General features: G+C 31.6%; 2 protein-coding genes across 7 annotated transcripts; one reads left to right on the forward strand and one right to left on the reverse strand.

Annotated features, from left to right (window-relative positions):
- Positions 1-1980: 1980 nt before the first annotated feature.
- On the reverse strand, positions 1981-2860 carry LOC111443526 (ethylene-responsive transcription factor ERF014-like). The gene has a single exon (XM_023081371.1). It carries the CDS (start codon positions 2852-2854, stop codon positions 2213-2215), a length of 642 nt encoding a protein of 213 aa, XP_022937139.1. The 5' UTR covers positions 2855-2860; the 3' UTR covers positions 1981-2212.
- A 4868-nt stretch (positions 2861-7728) lies between these two features.
- LOC111443532 lies at positions 7729-14718 on the forward strand. Of its 6 annotated transcripts, XR_002710513.1 has the most exons (7): positions 7730-7866; positions 8138-8435; positions 8532-8814; positions 8919-9008; positions 13336-13495; positions 13577-13934; positions 13998-14061. XR_002710513.1 is itself a non-coding variant. In XM_023081379.1 (5 exons), the coding sequence occupies exons 2-5, from the start codon at positions 8965-8967 to the stop codon at positions 14580-14582; spliced, it is 351 nt and encodes a 116-aa protein (XP_022937147.1). In that variant the 5' UTR covers positions 8442-8826; positions 8919-8964; the 3' UTR covers positions 14583-14718. The 6 variants fall into 6 exon arrangements, 1 of the variants encoding a protein (XP_022937147.1); XR_002710512.1 differs by lacking the exon at positions 13998-14061 and having other exon boundaries at positions 7729-7866; positions 13304-13495; positions 13577-13805; XR_002710514.1 differs by lacking the exon at positions 13998-14061 and having other exon boundaries at positions 7744-7963; positions 8049-8435; positions 13577-13805.
- The last annotated feature ends 1381 nt before the right edge of the window (positions 14719-16099 follow it).

Below are 16099 nucleotides of genomic sequence, written 5' to 3' on the forward strand. Positions count from 1 at the left end.
TCGCTGATTTAGCTCCCCTTGCTTTCTTGGACCAACGGTCCAAATCGATCCACAGCCGAAACCCAAATTTAGCCCGACCGAGTCAAACCCGGCCCATCACAATTTTCAGATAATTCTAAATTTAATCCCTAATCTTTTAAAATTCTTAATTTTATCCTTATATTCCCAAAATTTTCAATTAATCCCCATATTTAAAAAAAAAATTAAAATTTTTAAATGGTAATTATAGTCTAAATACTCATACGTTTAAATATATTAATAAAACAATAATTTAATGATAATAAAAATAAAATCGAAATATATAAAAGAATTGAATGGTGGTTGAAATTTGCATAGAGCCAATGGGGTCCTAAAAGATCTTATAAATTAGTTTGTTTCGTTGAGCACCATGGTCCGTGATGGTCCGTGAGGCTACCCAACACGGTCCAAATGCAATGTAGCACAAACGGTCCAAGATGGGGGTCACCCATTTATTTAATTTACATCGGTTTGTTTCTTTTTTTATAAATATTTTTTAATTCTAGGGAAGTTTAATAATATAATAATTATTATTAAATTAATAAAACTACATTTTAACTTTGCATTTTTGTAAAGGCATTTTTTACCTTTTTTTTTTTATAATTATATTTAAAAAATTAGTGTATTATTTGACAAAATATAAGTTTTTTTTTTTTATTAATTTAGTTTATTATTATTCATGGGTTGGAAAATGACATAGATATTAAACACACACAGTGAGGGAATATAACAAAATGGAATTTAAGCCACAGCTTGCAACAAATCGGCACTGAACCTAATTAATACCCAGAGAGTGACCGTTGATGGTAGGCGACCACACCCATACCTATCCATCTACTATTTTATGTAACACGGAAGATTCGGATTCAACATCTGATGATCGTGAACTATCCGCAACTGCAAAATGTTACTTTATTGTCAAGACCATCCTTACAATGACGACACGGTCACGTGAAGACTATTTCAATAGACCAACACATATTTGATATTTCGACTTCACTCACAAGCATCCTGTAAAAAAAATTAAGACGTCGTTGAACATAAAAGTGTTCTAAGCAAAGCATGTTTAACCATAATTTTACAAGAACTTTCTGGTCCCCTTCTCGACCCTCCATAAACACTCTCCGAAAATCAGCATCGTCGTTGTTTAGGTGTATTTGATTTTACTTCAAACTTCCGTTCATGAATAAATTTTATTATTTAAAAATAATAATTAAATGCATTGAAACATATTTAAAAATTCATAATTTTATTATTTTACAAGTATAGACTTAAATGAATTTAATCACTAAATTTGTAATTTAATCTATATTTTTTTAATAAAGAAAATTATTATTTTTTGGATTGCAAGTGGAAAAATGTCCGGTAGTCAGCAAATTATATAAAATTATATAATTCAAATAAATAAGAAGGAAATAATTAAAATTTATAAATATATTTATCTATTTATAAAAAAAAAAACCATGAATAAATTTTCATCCAAGGGAAATTTATTCATGATTTTTTATTTATATAAAACCTCGTAAAAAGAAAAAAAAAACATGACGTCATTATAAAGGTAGCGTTACTTATAAAATAATTTTGAAAATTATTATTAATTTTCCGAAATTAAGGAGACAGGTTTAGTAAACGATAAGAAACCTTTCAATCAATCATATATATTATTATTTATGACATCACCATCTACTCCTAACAAGATTTGACGTCAAAAAAACTGGAAAAATAATAAAGCTGTAATCAACATAGTTAGCTACGAAAAGAAAGCCGCAACCACACTATAACTACCCTACCCCATATAACACCCAATCAAAATTCCTTTTTTGACAATAAATAAATAAAAAAAATTAACTCTTTTAATATTTCCGCCTATTTTCCTGATTTCTCATGATCTTTGCTAATAATATAATTAAATTTTTAATTCATATTAATTATATTATATAATCAACAATTAATAATAAAAATTACATAATAAAACCAACTACCACAGAGATTACATTGGAAAAAAAAAAGTCCAATCTCATGTGAGCTCGTCGGTTAATCACACTAATTAAAAAAAAAAAGAAAAATATATATTTTTGTCACTGTCAGTAATATCTTCACGTAAATTACGAAGATATTAAAATTAAAAAAAGAAAAAGAAATATAATATTTTGTAAAATTAATTATCGATTTTAATTTTAATTTTTTTTTTTTTTTAGCAGAAGCTCCACAAGCTGATGTCGCATTCCTCTTCGTAAAAACCGTCAATTTCACCCTCCGGCATTGAATCGAAACCGAACCAATCTCCGGTGATCATTTCGGTAACGTACTTCGGCGACTGAAGCGCGTCAAAATAATGGCACCAAGATTCCATCTCCGCCGTTGGATTCTCAAATATAACCGACACGTCATCATCCGCTTGATCGGAAGGTGACGAAACGTTGGAGGATAGTGGAGTAACAACGGCAGAGACATTTTCCGGGAAGCCATTAGCGGCAGCAGCCGCCACACGTTGGATGGATTTAGGAGACATAATATCATCGGAGGAATCAATGTGATGATGTAAACGACGGAAGTGACAGTAATTGGAAACGGGAACGGAGTTAGCAACTTCCGGGAAGTTAAGACTGGCGGAGGCGGAGGTGCCTTTGAGACATAAAAGTGCGGCGTCGTAGGCACGCGCCGCGGCTTCCGCTGTCGAATAAGACCCTAACCAAATTCTTGTCTTTTGATTTGGCGCTCGAATTTCGGAGACCCATGAGCCCCAGCTTCGCATTCTGACACCCTTGTACTTTTTCTTCGACGGCGGTAACGCCGGAGAGGATCCCACCGCCGTGTTCTCAGCCTTCTTCACCATTGACTATGGATTGATTGTGAATTGGAAAGGAGGCGGAGATTTATATATAGAAGAAGTGTGGATCTAATAGGCTTATCTGATCTGTTAGTCTACACATGCAAGAATGGGGGACAGATGTTTTTTTTTTTTTTTTTAATAGTATTTAATATTAATGTACATGTGATGAAATTACCATTTTGTCCTTATAGTGTATTGAATTGAATTGGTCAAAAATGTGATTTTATTATTTTCGGATGTATATTGTCTGTCTATCATTTTCATTTCCCAAACATTACATCCCTTCTTTCCTAATATATAAATATTTCATTTAAATCATATTTTTGGTCTTTTATTTATTTTTGGATAAATATTAATTATCTCCCATATTCTTTCAATTAAAACCCTAAATTACCCCTAAATTTTATGAATTATATCAATTAAAACCATATATTTTCATAAATTAATTTATTTAATCCTTTATTAAATTGTCATTTTAAAACTACCACTAAATAACAATTAAAATTCTAAAATTTCATAAATTAATTAATATTTTATAATTACTCCTAATTTTTTTTAGAGATATATTAATTTAAACCCTAAATTTTTGTGAATTTGCCAATTTACCCCTCCGTTTTGAAAACTACCTCTAAACTTTATTAAAAACCTAAACTACCCCTAAAACTAACTCTTTTACTTATTATTTGTTATTTAACACTAACACATAAGCCTCCCCAAGCAAACCAACTCCCAATTAATTAACCAAGTTTAAATTTTAGGGGGCACAATGGTAATTTCAAGCTACATTGAATAACGTACATTATATTTAATAAAAAATGATGCTGTACGAACATGAGAAATAAAGATAAAAGAGAGACAAAATCGTATGATAATAATAGTACCAAATAGGCAGCTTCCGAGATTTTGCACTCCCAGATCTTCATTAATGCAAAATCTTCCTAACCTAACTTTTTTTTTTTTTTATATCTTTCTTTCTTTTAAATTAATTTTTTATTTATTTTGAAGTCGGAAAATGACCGAGATTTAAATTTAATTTCTAATTAGTCCTAGTGTCCATTTTAAAATACGAATGAAGATCGTTTGTTCGTCGTATTTAAACTATAATCATCCTAATTGTCAATTGTATTATCACATTATTTAATGACTAAATTCGAACATAAAAAAAAAATCATTTTAAAAATTTTTAAGTATTAAACAAATTAAATAATAATAATAAAAAACAGAGGTTAAAAGAGGAATTACGATCATACCCTTGAAACTTTTCATTTTGTCTTCTCATTTTGAGAAAATAAGGTAGCAATCATGGTTGTACTTCAACCGTGTAACGTTGTGATCTTGACAAGCTCACGACAAGCTTTTAAGAAGAAACTCAAGCCCTATTCACATTTTTCACCCGACGTTGTGGCTTCGTCGAACTTTCGATGAGGTTTGCGTTCATCTACCAAACATTGCTTGTACTGAATCCAAACTTGTTTAGCTACACGTCATTCGTGCGTGCATGTGTCAATCGTTGCAACACAATATGTTGCATCTCATTGTCATCTCGATTCCCAACAACACGATCCACGCACTGTAATGTCATCCATGTCTCGAGACACATCAAGCATCTAAATTTGCTCGAACACATTCATTGGGAACTAACCCATGTGTTAAAGGTTGGATTATACACCCGCTATCCATGCTGTATATAATTTCACGGTTAGTTTTGAATAAAAACGGTTAATAATTTATTTTAAAAATATTTGTTAGAAATTTTTTTAAAAAGTTTTATTAATATTGTTGAAAATTTGAAAGCTATAGCGTGTTTTTTTTTAATATTAATTTAGCTAAATTTTAAATTATAGCTAAATAGGTAGTTTATTCCCATATAAATTATAATTGGATAAGGAAAAGAAAAATATAATTATTTATTAAAGCGGAAAAAAATAAATAAAAAGATCAATGAAATAGAAAGACGCGGAGTCTGATGAAGCTATACAGCTGGTGCTCCACTGTCAGCTGAAAACGCGTTTTACACTATCACTTATCTACTAGTAATTTTATTTTATTTTATTAAATTTGAAATTGATTTTATAAATATTAAAATAAAAATACAGAAAAATGACGTCTCAACTGTTTTTTTAAACGGTTTAGGTTGGAATGACTTGACTTTATTACCCCCATACATATTTCATAATAAATGGTGTGTGGCCAATTTGTAAATTTCCGATTCTGATGGGTACGTACGGCCAATAAAATAAATAAATAACCTCTTTATTTATTGTTATTATATTATTTTCCAGGGGTTTTTTTACAAAATATATATAAATTCGAGGACCAGAAAGCAAAAAAAAAAAAAAAAAAGGCTTTCCAAGCTGGGCCAGTGGGACGGAAATTTGCCATACACTTTCTACTTTTCACTCCCAGATATTCGAACCTAATTTAATAAATAAAATATTTAATTTTTAATTATATTTATTTAAAAATATGATTATTGGATTATTCGACCCTAGTTATTACGTTCCTATGTTGCTTAAATAAAGAAATTTAATTTCGAATCGATGACTTAGTCGACTAAAATAAAGCTCAAAATTTAGCCCTGTCTAACTCTCTATTCTCGAGTTGAATTTAGTTGAACCGTATAATTATTATTTTTAATTATTTAAAAAAATCGTACCCATTAACATTATATATCATATTAACTATTAAAATCTCATCAAATTCATATATAAATTTTTATAAATAATAATGAATCACTATTCATTACAAATATTAAATATTTTTAATATTGGTATGATTTAAAAAAATATATTTTTTAATAATCTTAAAATTTTAATATAATTATTTTTTTAATAATCTTAATTTTAATATAATTATTTTTTTAATTATTTAGAAAAATCGTACTCATTAACTTTATATATCATATTAACTATATATAAATATTTATTAATAATGAATTCATTGATATTAGTTATGAATATTAAATATGACTCAAATTTTTTATTTTTAAAAATTTTGTTTACAAAAAAAATTAGATTTTTTAAAATTGAGTTATGGACATTTTTAATAAAAATCTAAATTATAAACGTTTTATTTACCCTTAAAAAAGGTTATATTATATTAAAAAAAATACTGCCGACTTTTTTTTTTACTAGAAATATGGAGGTCACTCAGTGTACCCTCAAGTTACGATATGAAATCCAAGCCAGCTGTCATATCTTTATAAAAGAATATTCCATTAAATAAATAAATAAAATATATTTATCCGAAAATAAATGTTTTTGTTTTCCCCAAAACAGTACACATTGAAACAAATAGTATCTTATGTCCGTACAAATTACCTCAAAATTAAACAAATTTACATTAAATAATAAACTGAATTTTAATTCCCAAACCCCAATTATAATATTTTCCAAATATGATTATAACTTAATTATTTGATGTTCGAGTTCCAATAAATGTCGTCGCACCCACCAAGGTTTCTAGTTTCGTACCATCAAAATTAATTTTTTTGTTCGTGCGAAATTATAAAAAAAAAAATAATTAATTTAATATTGAAAATTAACTTTTATTCGATTTTGCATGTGGTGTTTTTTGGTATGCGACGATTCAAAATAGGATTTTTTTGTTGTGTCGAGTTTGGAGTTCGGTGGAAGTTTCCTTTTTCATAATGTTAATAAATTTAATATTTGTTTCTTTTTTAATCTCTTCCCTTAAAAATTTAAAAATAATCATAATTTTAATCCATCACTACACAGCTAATTGCACGACTATAATATTGTAACGACTAAATCCATTACTGTTAGATATTGTTCTCTGTGTTTATTAGGCAGATGTTTGTGTTAGATGAACACATACTCTCCATAATGATATGATATTGTCGCATAATCTCTCAATTAGTATGACTTTCATCATTCAACACCTCCCCTTAATCGAGACTTGACTAGACTCCTTTTTCTTTTGGAGTCCTTTGTTCGACACTTGAGGATTCTATTGGCATGACTCTAATACCATGTTAGACGAACACAACTCCCCATAATGATATAATATTATCCACCTTGAGCATAAGTTGTCGTGGCTTTGCTTTGGGGTTCGCCAAAATGCCTCATACCAATGGAGGTAGTATTTATTGATTATAAACCTATGATCATTCCCAAAGTTAGCCGACGTGGGACTTCCATAATTATTCCCTAAATTAGCCGATGTAGGACTTTTATCATCCAACAGTTTGCGTATCATGTGTTTTGTTCTCCTCTTCAACCAACGTACGAACTCAAGAATATTATTAAAAATATGATAATAAAATAGGCAATAAATTGGAGGGTTGGAGGGTTTGTGTAAACCTCTTAACTGGCACTCTGCCACCGTACCTGCCCTCCGTACTCTTCATTCATTGATATCACTATTCACATGACCCTTTCTACATTCCCTGGACCCTCTTTTCATTTTTATTTTTTTATTTTTATTTTTAAATAAAAGGTTTAATTATATATTTTTATTCTTATTTATTTAGTTTTAAAAAATAAAAAATTATATAGTATTTTTATTTATTTATTATTTTACGAAATTTCTAGGAAGTAGAGAAATAAGCAATTAAATAACCGTTACTGAGCAAGATCCACTTGCTTTTATGGCGGATAGCTGTTTCTGTTGCCCGGTCTACGTTGTGATGACGTAATTAAAGCGATTTATTATTTTTATTATTTAATTGCAAATAAAAATTTAATTGGGCTTTATGGTACTAGAAAGCCCAATCTTGACAAAGCGAAGCCCAATACGAAGATACTGTTCAAGATGGGCCTAAGCCCACGTTACGGCCCAAAGACAGCTGGCAGCTTTATTCGCCCTCGTAGCCGGAAAATGGACTAAGATTAAAAATTGTTCTCAAGCAGACCTTTCTGATTGGGCTATTTTTCACCATCCATCGAGAGCCAGAGGGCGAAGAACAAAACATGGCAACGCTTTACCAAGATGCCGAAGCTTGGAACGTAGTAAGCCGTTTCCGGAGGCTATCAAATGTCCAATCCATGGCGTCGGTAAGAAACTCCTTATTGTTGATTTCGGATTGAATTGCATGAGAGCCACGATTCATTGTAGAGACAGCTATGGAATTGTTTACGAGCATGAACTTAGGTGATTTCTCAGAAATCTGTTCAGGTGTAATCGTATTGTGTGCTTTGAATTTGTGGTGGTCGTTCGTATTGTTTTACTTTGTTAGTCGTAAGCTGCCGCTCTCGGAGGCGCTGTGGCTAACCATTTCGAGATTTGGAACTGTCTGTCTGATGATCTTCGCCTTGGTTCTGGCAGAGTACTGTTCTTGACTACGACGAAGATGATAATGCCACTTCGCCTACCATCTCTGTGATGGCAAGTTGTTGCGTGTGATTGATCATTTGCCTATCTATAATTTTTGTGATTTTTCCGTTTTGATGTTCGGCGGACAAATGTGAGGTCTACTTGCGGCAAGAATCTTCCCGCGAGAAAAATGCGAGTGGTGGATTCGGATTTTCGACCGAAGAACCTGGAATCTACACGGCCTGTTTCGCGGAAGATGGCGGCAACCGCGACGGAGAGGAGAGCAGCTCCCATGATTTAAATAGCCTCGGTATTCTCGTTTATATTAAAACTAATAATAATAAGAATAAAGAACAATAATAAGTCTAAAAATGGAAATTACATTTTGGAAAGCCATTTTTCTCAGCAGCTGGGGGATTCAAAATCGAAAGAATCCAATTCCAATTTCCAATCTCCGGCAACGCGAGATTCACCTGTAAGAATGATATCTATAGCCGCTATGATAGTCCCTCGACCTTCTTCTTCATAATTACTGCTCAAAGCGCAAACAGCCCGTCGGATTTTGACTCCTTCGGCTTCATCATCGCAAACTGATTCTTTACTTGAAGCCCGGATGCTGTTTGTGCGATGATCTCAAAGAAAAACTGCAAGCCGCCTATCTGATCGCCGGCTCCGATTCTCTCCACGATGTTGGTTTGCAGGCACTCACTTCACAGCCCCCTTTCATTGTATTTGTCGTTCCTTTACTGTTGTAAGCGCTTTAATTTGATATGTGATGTTTATTTTCAAGTAGGTGAGGGATATCACTACTAACCCAGAATGGGAGAGAGCTGACCAGTATGGGATTCCCGTGCTCGCGAAAGTGCTCTCCAATGGCTCGGAGGTTGGTTGTATTCATTCATTCTTGTGATTCTGATAAGTAAGAACATGTATTTTGGTTGTTTTAGCTTATTTGGAAGGAGTGTATCGATTTCAGATTTGCGGAGCTCTTCCTGGGGCTTCTAATCTAGAATTGTGCTTATGGATTTATAAAATGATCAAATGTTTGTGCACTGCTTGTTTCCGTCCCCTGCTTGTTTTTAAATCCTTGGCTGGTGTTGTACTGAAATTCTATTTTCCAGGCACTAGATTAGTAACCCCTTGTTCTTGCATTTAACGTTGGAGTTTGAGGTTCCAATGAGTTGGTCACCTCGTCTTCTGTCCTCATTTAAGTTATTGATGACTATAATTATGAATCCTGTTGGGTCTGTGATTAATCCAACAAGGAAGGCTTTTATCAATGTACTGATAACTGTGTTCCATCTGCTTGATTCAAGTACTTTCGTCCTATTTTTTGTAATTTGTTTATTGACTGTTATAAGTATTTTGTTTCCTTGGTTTGTCTCTTCCTATTCTTTCTTGCCATAGCATACAGTATAATGTGGAAATAAGCCAGTAATAGAGTGTCTAAAGTCATATTAAGTGAAGGAAGATCAAAAAAAAAATAATAAAAATAAAAAGGAAATAGAAAACCTTGCAATCTAGGATTCTGAACCACTGAATAGTTCATTTCTTCAATTAAGATTTGATATGCTATGTATCCTGACCTTATCTACATAGAAGGCTTCCTCTAAAAATACGTTTCTTTGGTGTCTGAAACTGAGACAGTCCGCGTTGGTTGTCTTACTGCATTTTAGGAATCAGTATGGGATACAATAGCGTTTAAATCTTAATATACTTGTCCTGTTTTATCAAAGAAACCTACTGATTCAATATGACATGCAACAAAAGAAGTCTTCTGGGGATGGCTTTCAGCTCACTTGGATCTATCCATAATAACATCCCTGATAAACATTTATTGAATGCCAGTGAATCAAAAGGGCTTTACCGATGATGGCTTGTTGAAAGGATGATAACGTTTAAATGAACTCGATAGATTTGCACGTTTTTGTAGATCTTATGAATATTCTAAATTACCTGACATCTTGAACTAAGGGATTGGGTTGTTAATATTAATACTATATTGTTAAACATGGAGAGGCCTATTCCAATTGAAACTCCTGTGTGGAAAAGATAGACCTGAAGCAGAATCCTCTTATACTATCAAGGTTGCACATGGTTACTTCTACTTCCATTTCCCGTGCTTAAATATTCTGTACTAGACCTACACCTTCCTGGAACTCTTTGTATGAACGAATGGGATATGGGTTTCTTTCTTAGAGAGGAAAATATGAAACAAATAAGCTATTGGGAGGGTTTTACTGTGAACTGTCAAAATCAAAATGACGAACAAGGTGGCTATATGGCAAAGAAAAACACAATTAATATGAAGATGCAAGTAACATAGAGATCCATACATTCTAAATATTCTCTCATATTAGTTTCATCACTCTGTTAGTAGCAAGTTAGCATTTGGAAAGCTCTAAGTAGTGAATTTATCTCTCTCCTTAATCACCCCTCAACCTACGGAGGAGTGTGGGTGAAATTGAGTTTGTCGCCTAAGTGGCATCTATAAAGAAAATAAAGCAAAGATAATTTGACACAAACTGTTGAACTATTCTTTTTTGTTTTTGCTGGGATGCGAAATCTTAAAAACCCTCCTTTCGAGCATGGGGCGTACCCGACTGAGGAGGTGCATTACCCATGTTCAATTATTCTCGTACAACTCTTTTCTAGTTTGACTGAGAGGAAATTGTTGCAAAATAGGTGTCACTTAGAGGTTTTGCCTTTTGATTGAAAAGAATAAGAGGAAAGGGCTATTATCACAAAAATCAGTTACCAAAGAAGATGAGAGATCTCCCTATAAATCAAGTAACTTACAAATATGCATCTCGATTGGCATGAATCAAAGGAAAGGCTATAATCACAAAGGCTATAACTCTGCAATTTTTGAAAGTATTTCAGCAGTCCATTTACACTATGCCATCATGAGGATACTTCAATGGTTAAGACATTTCTACTTCCTTGAAGAAGTTATAGGTTCAAATCTCCACCTCCAGCTGCGTTGTAATATCGCCAATACAGTTATTAAAAGTGGGAAATATTAGTGTACTTATTTAAAGAACACTATCACTTTTTAAGACCTTTTAAGTTCAAAATTCTTCAAGCCAGATGGAGTATGCCTTTTGTTTTTCCTGCCGAGGTAGCTTGATATGGGGTGTTGGTACATTTATAACCTTATTCTTTCTTCTCCCAAATTGTATGACGAATATCTCACTTACTTTACTATGTTCACTTTATCTTTCCTTTTCCTTTTACTAAGGGGGGAGTTGAAAAGTAGTTTTTATTTTACTTTATTTACAGTAATAATTTTTCATCTGATATTTTTTTATAATATACTGACTTGGATAGTTATTGTTTATTCTGATACTTGTTCCTGGTCAGATTTTGAGAAAATAAATTAAACAATCTTGCAATCCCAGAAAATAAATAACTATGCAGTGTGGTTCTTGAAATTATATATTCTATAATTGAATTTGACTACTGCACGTTCTTGTGGGATATTTTTGATTATAAGATGTTGTATCTGGACAAATGTTCATTTTTTCTTTTAGTTTTTGTGTATTCCTGCAGACTTACATATGCCGTGCTTCTGTTTACTTAGGTTCAATGTCTTCATCTTTTTCTGCCTTCTTTTGGACTCTCTTTATATGATGCCTTACACGATTTGAGTTTGTGTTGATAGTTTAGTTTAATTTTCTTTCTCCATCTTAACGTCATTCCAAACTTTATGAACATTTTCCATCATTAAGATTATTCAGTGGATACATTGTCTTTTCTTGAAGTTCCTGTAAAATTTGTTTCAATTACTTTATGGATGTTATGTAGCCTGAAAATTTTCATAGTTAAGACAACCTACCTACTTAAAGTAATCATGTGATTAGCTTCACACATGCTTATCTACAAAAGCTTCTCTTTTAAATGATAGCATTCGAGATTACCATTCCTTTGATGTTTGACCTCTAACCCTCAAAAGTAGTTAGATTTCTTGTACTTGCTAATATCCCACGTGTGATAGCTGCAGATTTATAGATCTAGGTCATCTGTTTTTCTGTAATTTACTAAACCAGTCGCGTATCGTGTATTTCTAGTATCTCGTAAGAGATAGCAGCAGAGTTAGAAATCTAGGTCAGGTGTATTAATTGTACTATACACCTTTATGTATGTTGTGTTATACACTGGTTTTATTATTTAATAGAGCTCAGGATAAACAAATGTTTATATTTTATATGTAGAAAACTGTTCTCCTTTTTACTAGATACCGAGTAATATTCTCAATTATTCCATTTGGGTTACTTGGCATTAGAGATATCCAGATGTATGTAGAGTTTATCTATCTTTATTTGCTTTTTTTTTTCTTTTTGTCTTCCATTTCTATCTCAAGTAGTCCTTTTCAGATATACTTAGTTACGCAGACGGCAAGTTAGCTTATTGATCTGGTTTCTATGATTTTTGTTCATTGCTCTCTTATATTTTGGGGTCAGGAGATTTCCTTATGTTGTGTACTGTTTCCTGATGTCATGAACTAATATGCACTAGAAACACAAAAGCAATTGCAGACAATTGCTGATCCTGACTCATTGCTCACTGATGGATGTGGATTCCATTTTTTGTATTATTGTTCATCTTTTGGCCCAATTTTCATTCAAGGAAGCTTGCTTTCAATTGATGGTACTCTCTTTAACACCAGTGCGACGTGTCAATTGAAGAAAATTGATGCAATATTTGTGTTCGAAAGTTCTTCTTAGACTCTGGAGATATACTGTCCTTTCATCTTTCCTTTTCCTCTCTTTTGGGTGCTTTTGCTTGGCTGAACATTTTTTAGTAATGCTACACACATTGCTTCCCTTTTTCATGTGCAATTCAATTATTCTTGAATCTGAAATTCATAGAGAAACTTTATACACTTGTTATTAAAATTCTGATCTCCACAGGCTGTAATGTAATAGAAAAAAAAGAGTTAAATAAATACTTTATTCCATCAACTTGAGATTAAAAAAAAAAAAAACAAGGACCATTGATGCATCGTGTGGCTTCTTTTCTTCACCAAAAGAAATTTATGTCGCTTTCACTTTCTAATATACCATGTTTGACCTGTTTCTCTTTGCATGAAATTATTGACCATCATTATCATAATGTGTTCAAATACGCCATCGATTCCCACTCTTTCTTTCTTTCTTTCATTTATTTTTCTTTTAGTGAAAGTGAAAAGTCGTCCATTTATGCTTCAGAAAGGGTTTGCAAAAGAAGGTAGAAGGCCGTGGAGGGGAAAAAGGGCAGAAAAGTAGAGATTTTGACCTGGTCAAAAGTTGCAAACATGAACAAACACAACATTCATTTGAAGGTTTTGTAGGTTTCTTATCTCCACATGATTACCAGAGTTCCAAACTTGTAAGTTAACTCAATCTCTTCTGGGTTCATTGCAAAAACCTCTCTTTTTGTTATAATTGATCTGTTCTTATATTGTGACAGCTCAAAAAAGAAAAGGCCATGATAGTTCTGTTCATGAAGGGGAGGATCATTCATTTACCCGACTTCCCCGGCCGACCACGCCATCCGTTTTGGTAAACCTCAAATTTAACTGTTAGATTCTGTTTGTTCTTTATGATTGCTTGATTGATGATTCTGAATCTCCCAATGGCAAATGAATCTCCTGTACTCTTTTTGAAATCTGATTCAAGATTTACCTTGCCACACTCAAGCTAGGCTGTTTTGCTTTCCTCAATTGCTCCTCTGACTGGCTTTACCGTGTCAATCAATCACCAAACACTTGCTGCCAAAACAAAGGCGCTTTTTGCTTTCTTTCTTTTGGGTGTATTGCAATGACAAGGTTTGGTTTGATTTCTTTGGCTAGTAGATATTATCCTCAAGGTTTTTAAAATGCGTCGGTTAGGGGAGGTTTCCATACCTTTATAAAGAATGCTTTGTTCTCCTCTTCAATTGTTGTGTGATCTCACAATCGACCTACTTAAAGAGCCCAGCATCCTCACTCGCACTCGTTCCTCTCTCAAATCGATGTGAGATCTCACAATCCACCTCACTTTAAGGTCCAATGTCCTTGCTGACACTCGTTCCTCTCTCCAATCGATGTGGGATCTCACATCTTTGATCCCTACCCCAAACAAACTCCAATTCTTTTTCCATTTCCTTTTGAGAAAAGGATGAACAAACTTTATATGAATGGGGTCTCTTGCTTTGGAGTTGTTATTTCTTGTTTTACACAATCAAAGTGCCCAATAATTAGATTAGATTCCTTTAGTAGCACTTGGGATTTGTAATTTAATGGCAAACTTATTTTCATACAACTTTTAATAACTCTCACTTTATAACAATTTCTTTCTTTCTTGATCATGTAGTGTATGTATATCTTGTTTGCCAGATCCTTCTTCAAGCTTTTCCCTTTTTATTTTCAATTTTTTTTAGGGTTTTTGGTGTGTTCTTACAAAGACATCTACTTAAATTATTCATTCATGCATGACAACTGGGTCAATTTATGAATGATTTAAAGTTAGTGAATCATCTTGTTGGAATTTGGAAGTGTGAGGGGGCATTTTGAAATTGTACTTTTTTTAGGGTGGAATTGTACTTAAATAATAATCTTCTGATTTTCAAGACATGTCTCCTAGGAGAATCTCTAGATTTCTATGATTATTATTATTATTATTATTTTAACCATGCTTTTCTTTGATCTAGGGAATAAATGTGTAATTTAACTTAAAAATAAATTATTTGGCAAAATTTTAATTTTCTTCGAACTATAGAGGTCAAATATGTAATTTAACTTGAAAAAGTAAACTATTTACCGAGTCGGTGATTGGAACAATAATTAAGTCGATCGATTGATTGGTATGAATATTTTTATTAAAATTAGGTAACAGTTGTATAATTACTTTATATTTATATATATAATATGTGCAAATCTTTTGGAAATTGACTCTATAATTCAAACTTTTTAATTCACTCTTTTGTCTTTATGTATTTTTGTATATTAAACTTTAAAATAATGTTTGATAATTATTTGGAAAGCTTCTAAACACGTTTTATTCTTATGAATTGTTATATACTTTTTAATAAATACTTTTAAAATTCAAATAAACTTTTGAAAACTAAAAAGTCCTTTAAAAAGTAATGTTTATTTTTAAAATTTAACCAATAATACTGAGAAGTTGTGAGGAAAAGCTTAATTTTGAAAAATTATTTTTAAAAATTAAGTAAATAATTTATTTTAAAGCTTAAGAAAGTGCTTTCTAGAAATTGTTTTTCTCCGGTAAATAATTTACTTACTAATACACAAATTATTAATTTAATAATTTACCAAAATTCATTGATTTCAACCGTGAATATCTAGCCTTTTCTAAAATTTTATTAATTTATTTCATATTGTACATATATATAATTCTATTTATAATAAATATTAATTATATGGTTAAAACGACATCTCTTTACTACGACAATTTTAAAGTTTTAAGGTAAAGATTGATATGATATGACAAGTTTATTTGATTTTCTCCTATTTTTAATAAAAATATACTCGAAATATCTTAAAAAGTGGAAACTTTTCTTTATGGAATTTAATATGAATGTAAATGGGTTGTATTATTCCGTCCTATTTAATTATAGATTGAACCTCACCTACAGATCATTAGATGCATGAGCTTGTTTCAATTATTGTACTTTCCGTGGTTAAATATTAGTTCTTAAACATCTACTTGCTTATTAAGGTTTAAATTTCTTAGTTTAGTGTGTCAGGGTTAAAATATACGTATATATTAAACATGTTCTTAATAATGGATGAATCTTCAATTCGAGCATAGTTCAGTGAATAAAATATTATAGACAATGAATGTATTTTTTTAGGGTAATACCATGAGCTAGGTTTTAATTACTTCATTAAATTTTAATTTTTTTAAAGCCTTTTCAAAAATACCCTTGATATTAAAATAAATAAAAATAAATCTATATCGTCTGTTGATATAAAATACGATATCCGATGTG

The sequence above is a fragment of the Cucurbita moschata genome, unplaced genomic scaffold, assembly GCF_002738365.1.
Source record: "Cucurbita moschata cultivar Rifu unplaced genomic scaffold, Cmos_1.0 Cmo_Scf00005, whole genome shotgun sequence".
Taxonomy (NCBI): domain Eukaryota; kingdom Viridiplantae; phylum Streptophyta; class Magnoliopsida; order Cucurbitales; family Cucurbitaceae; genus Cucurbita; species Cucurbita moschata.

Excerpts from the sequence above, each read along its gene's own strand:
- LOC111443526 (XM_023081371.1), bottom strand. The coding sequence starts at position 2,854 with ATGGTGAAGAAGGCTGAGAACACGGCGGTGGGATCCTCTCCGGCGTTA.
- LOC111443532 (XM_023081379.1), top strand. The coding sequence starts at position 8,965 with ATGGGATTCCCGTGCTCGCGAAAGTGCTCTCCAATGGCTCGGAG. Across the intron at positions 13,496-13,576 it reads ATTACCAGAGTTCCAAACTT|CTCAAAAAAGAAAAGGCCAT; the intron begins GTAAGTTAACTC and ends ATATTGTGACAG. Across the intron at positions 13,669-14,527 it reads CGACCACGCCATCCGTTTTG|GGTTTTTGGTGTGTTCTTAC; the intron begins GTAAACCTCAAA and ends AATTTTTTTTAG.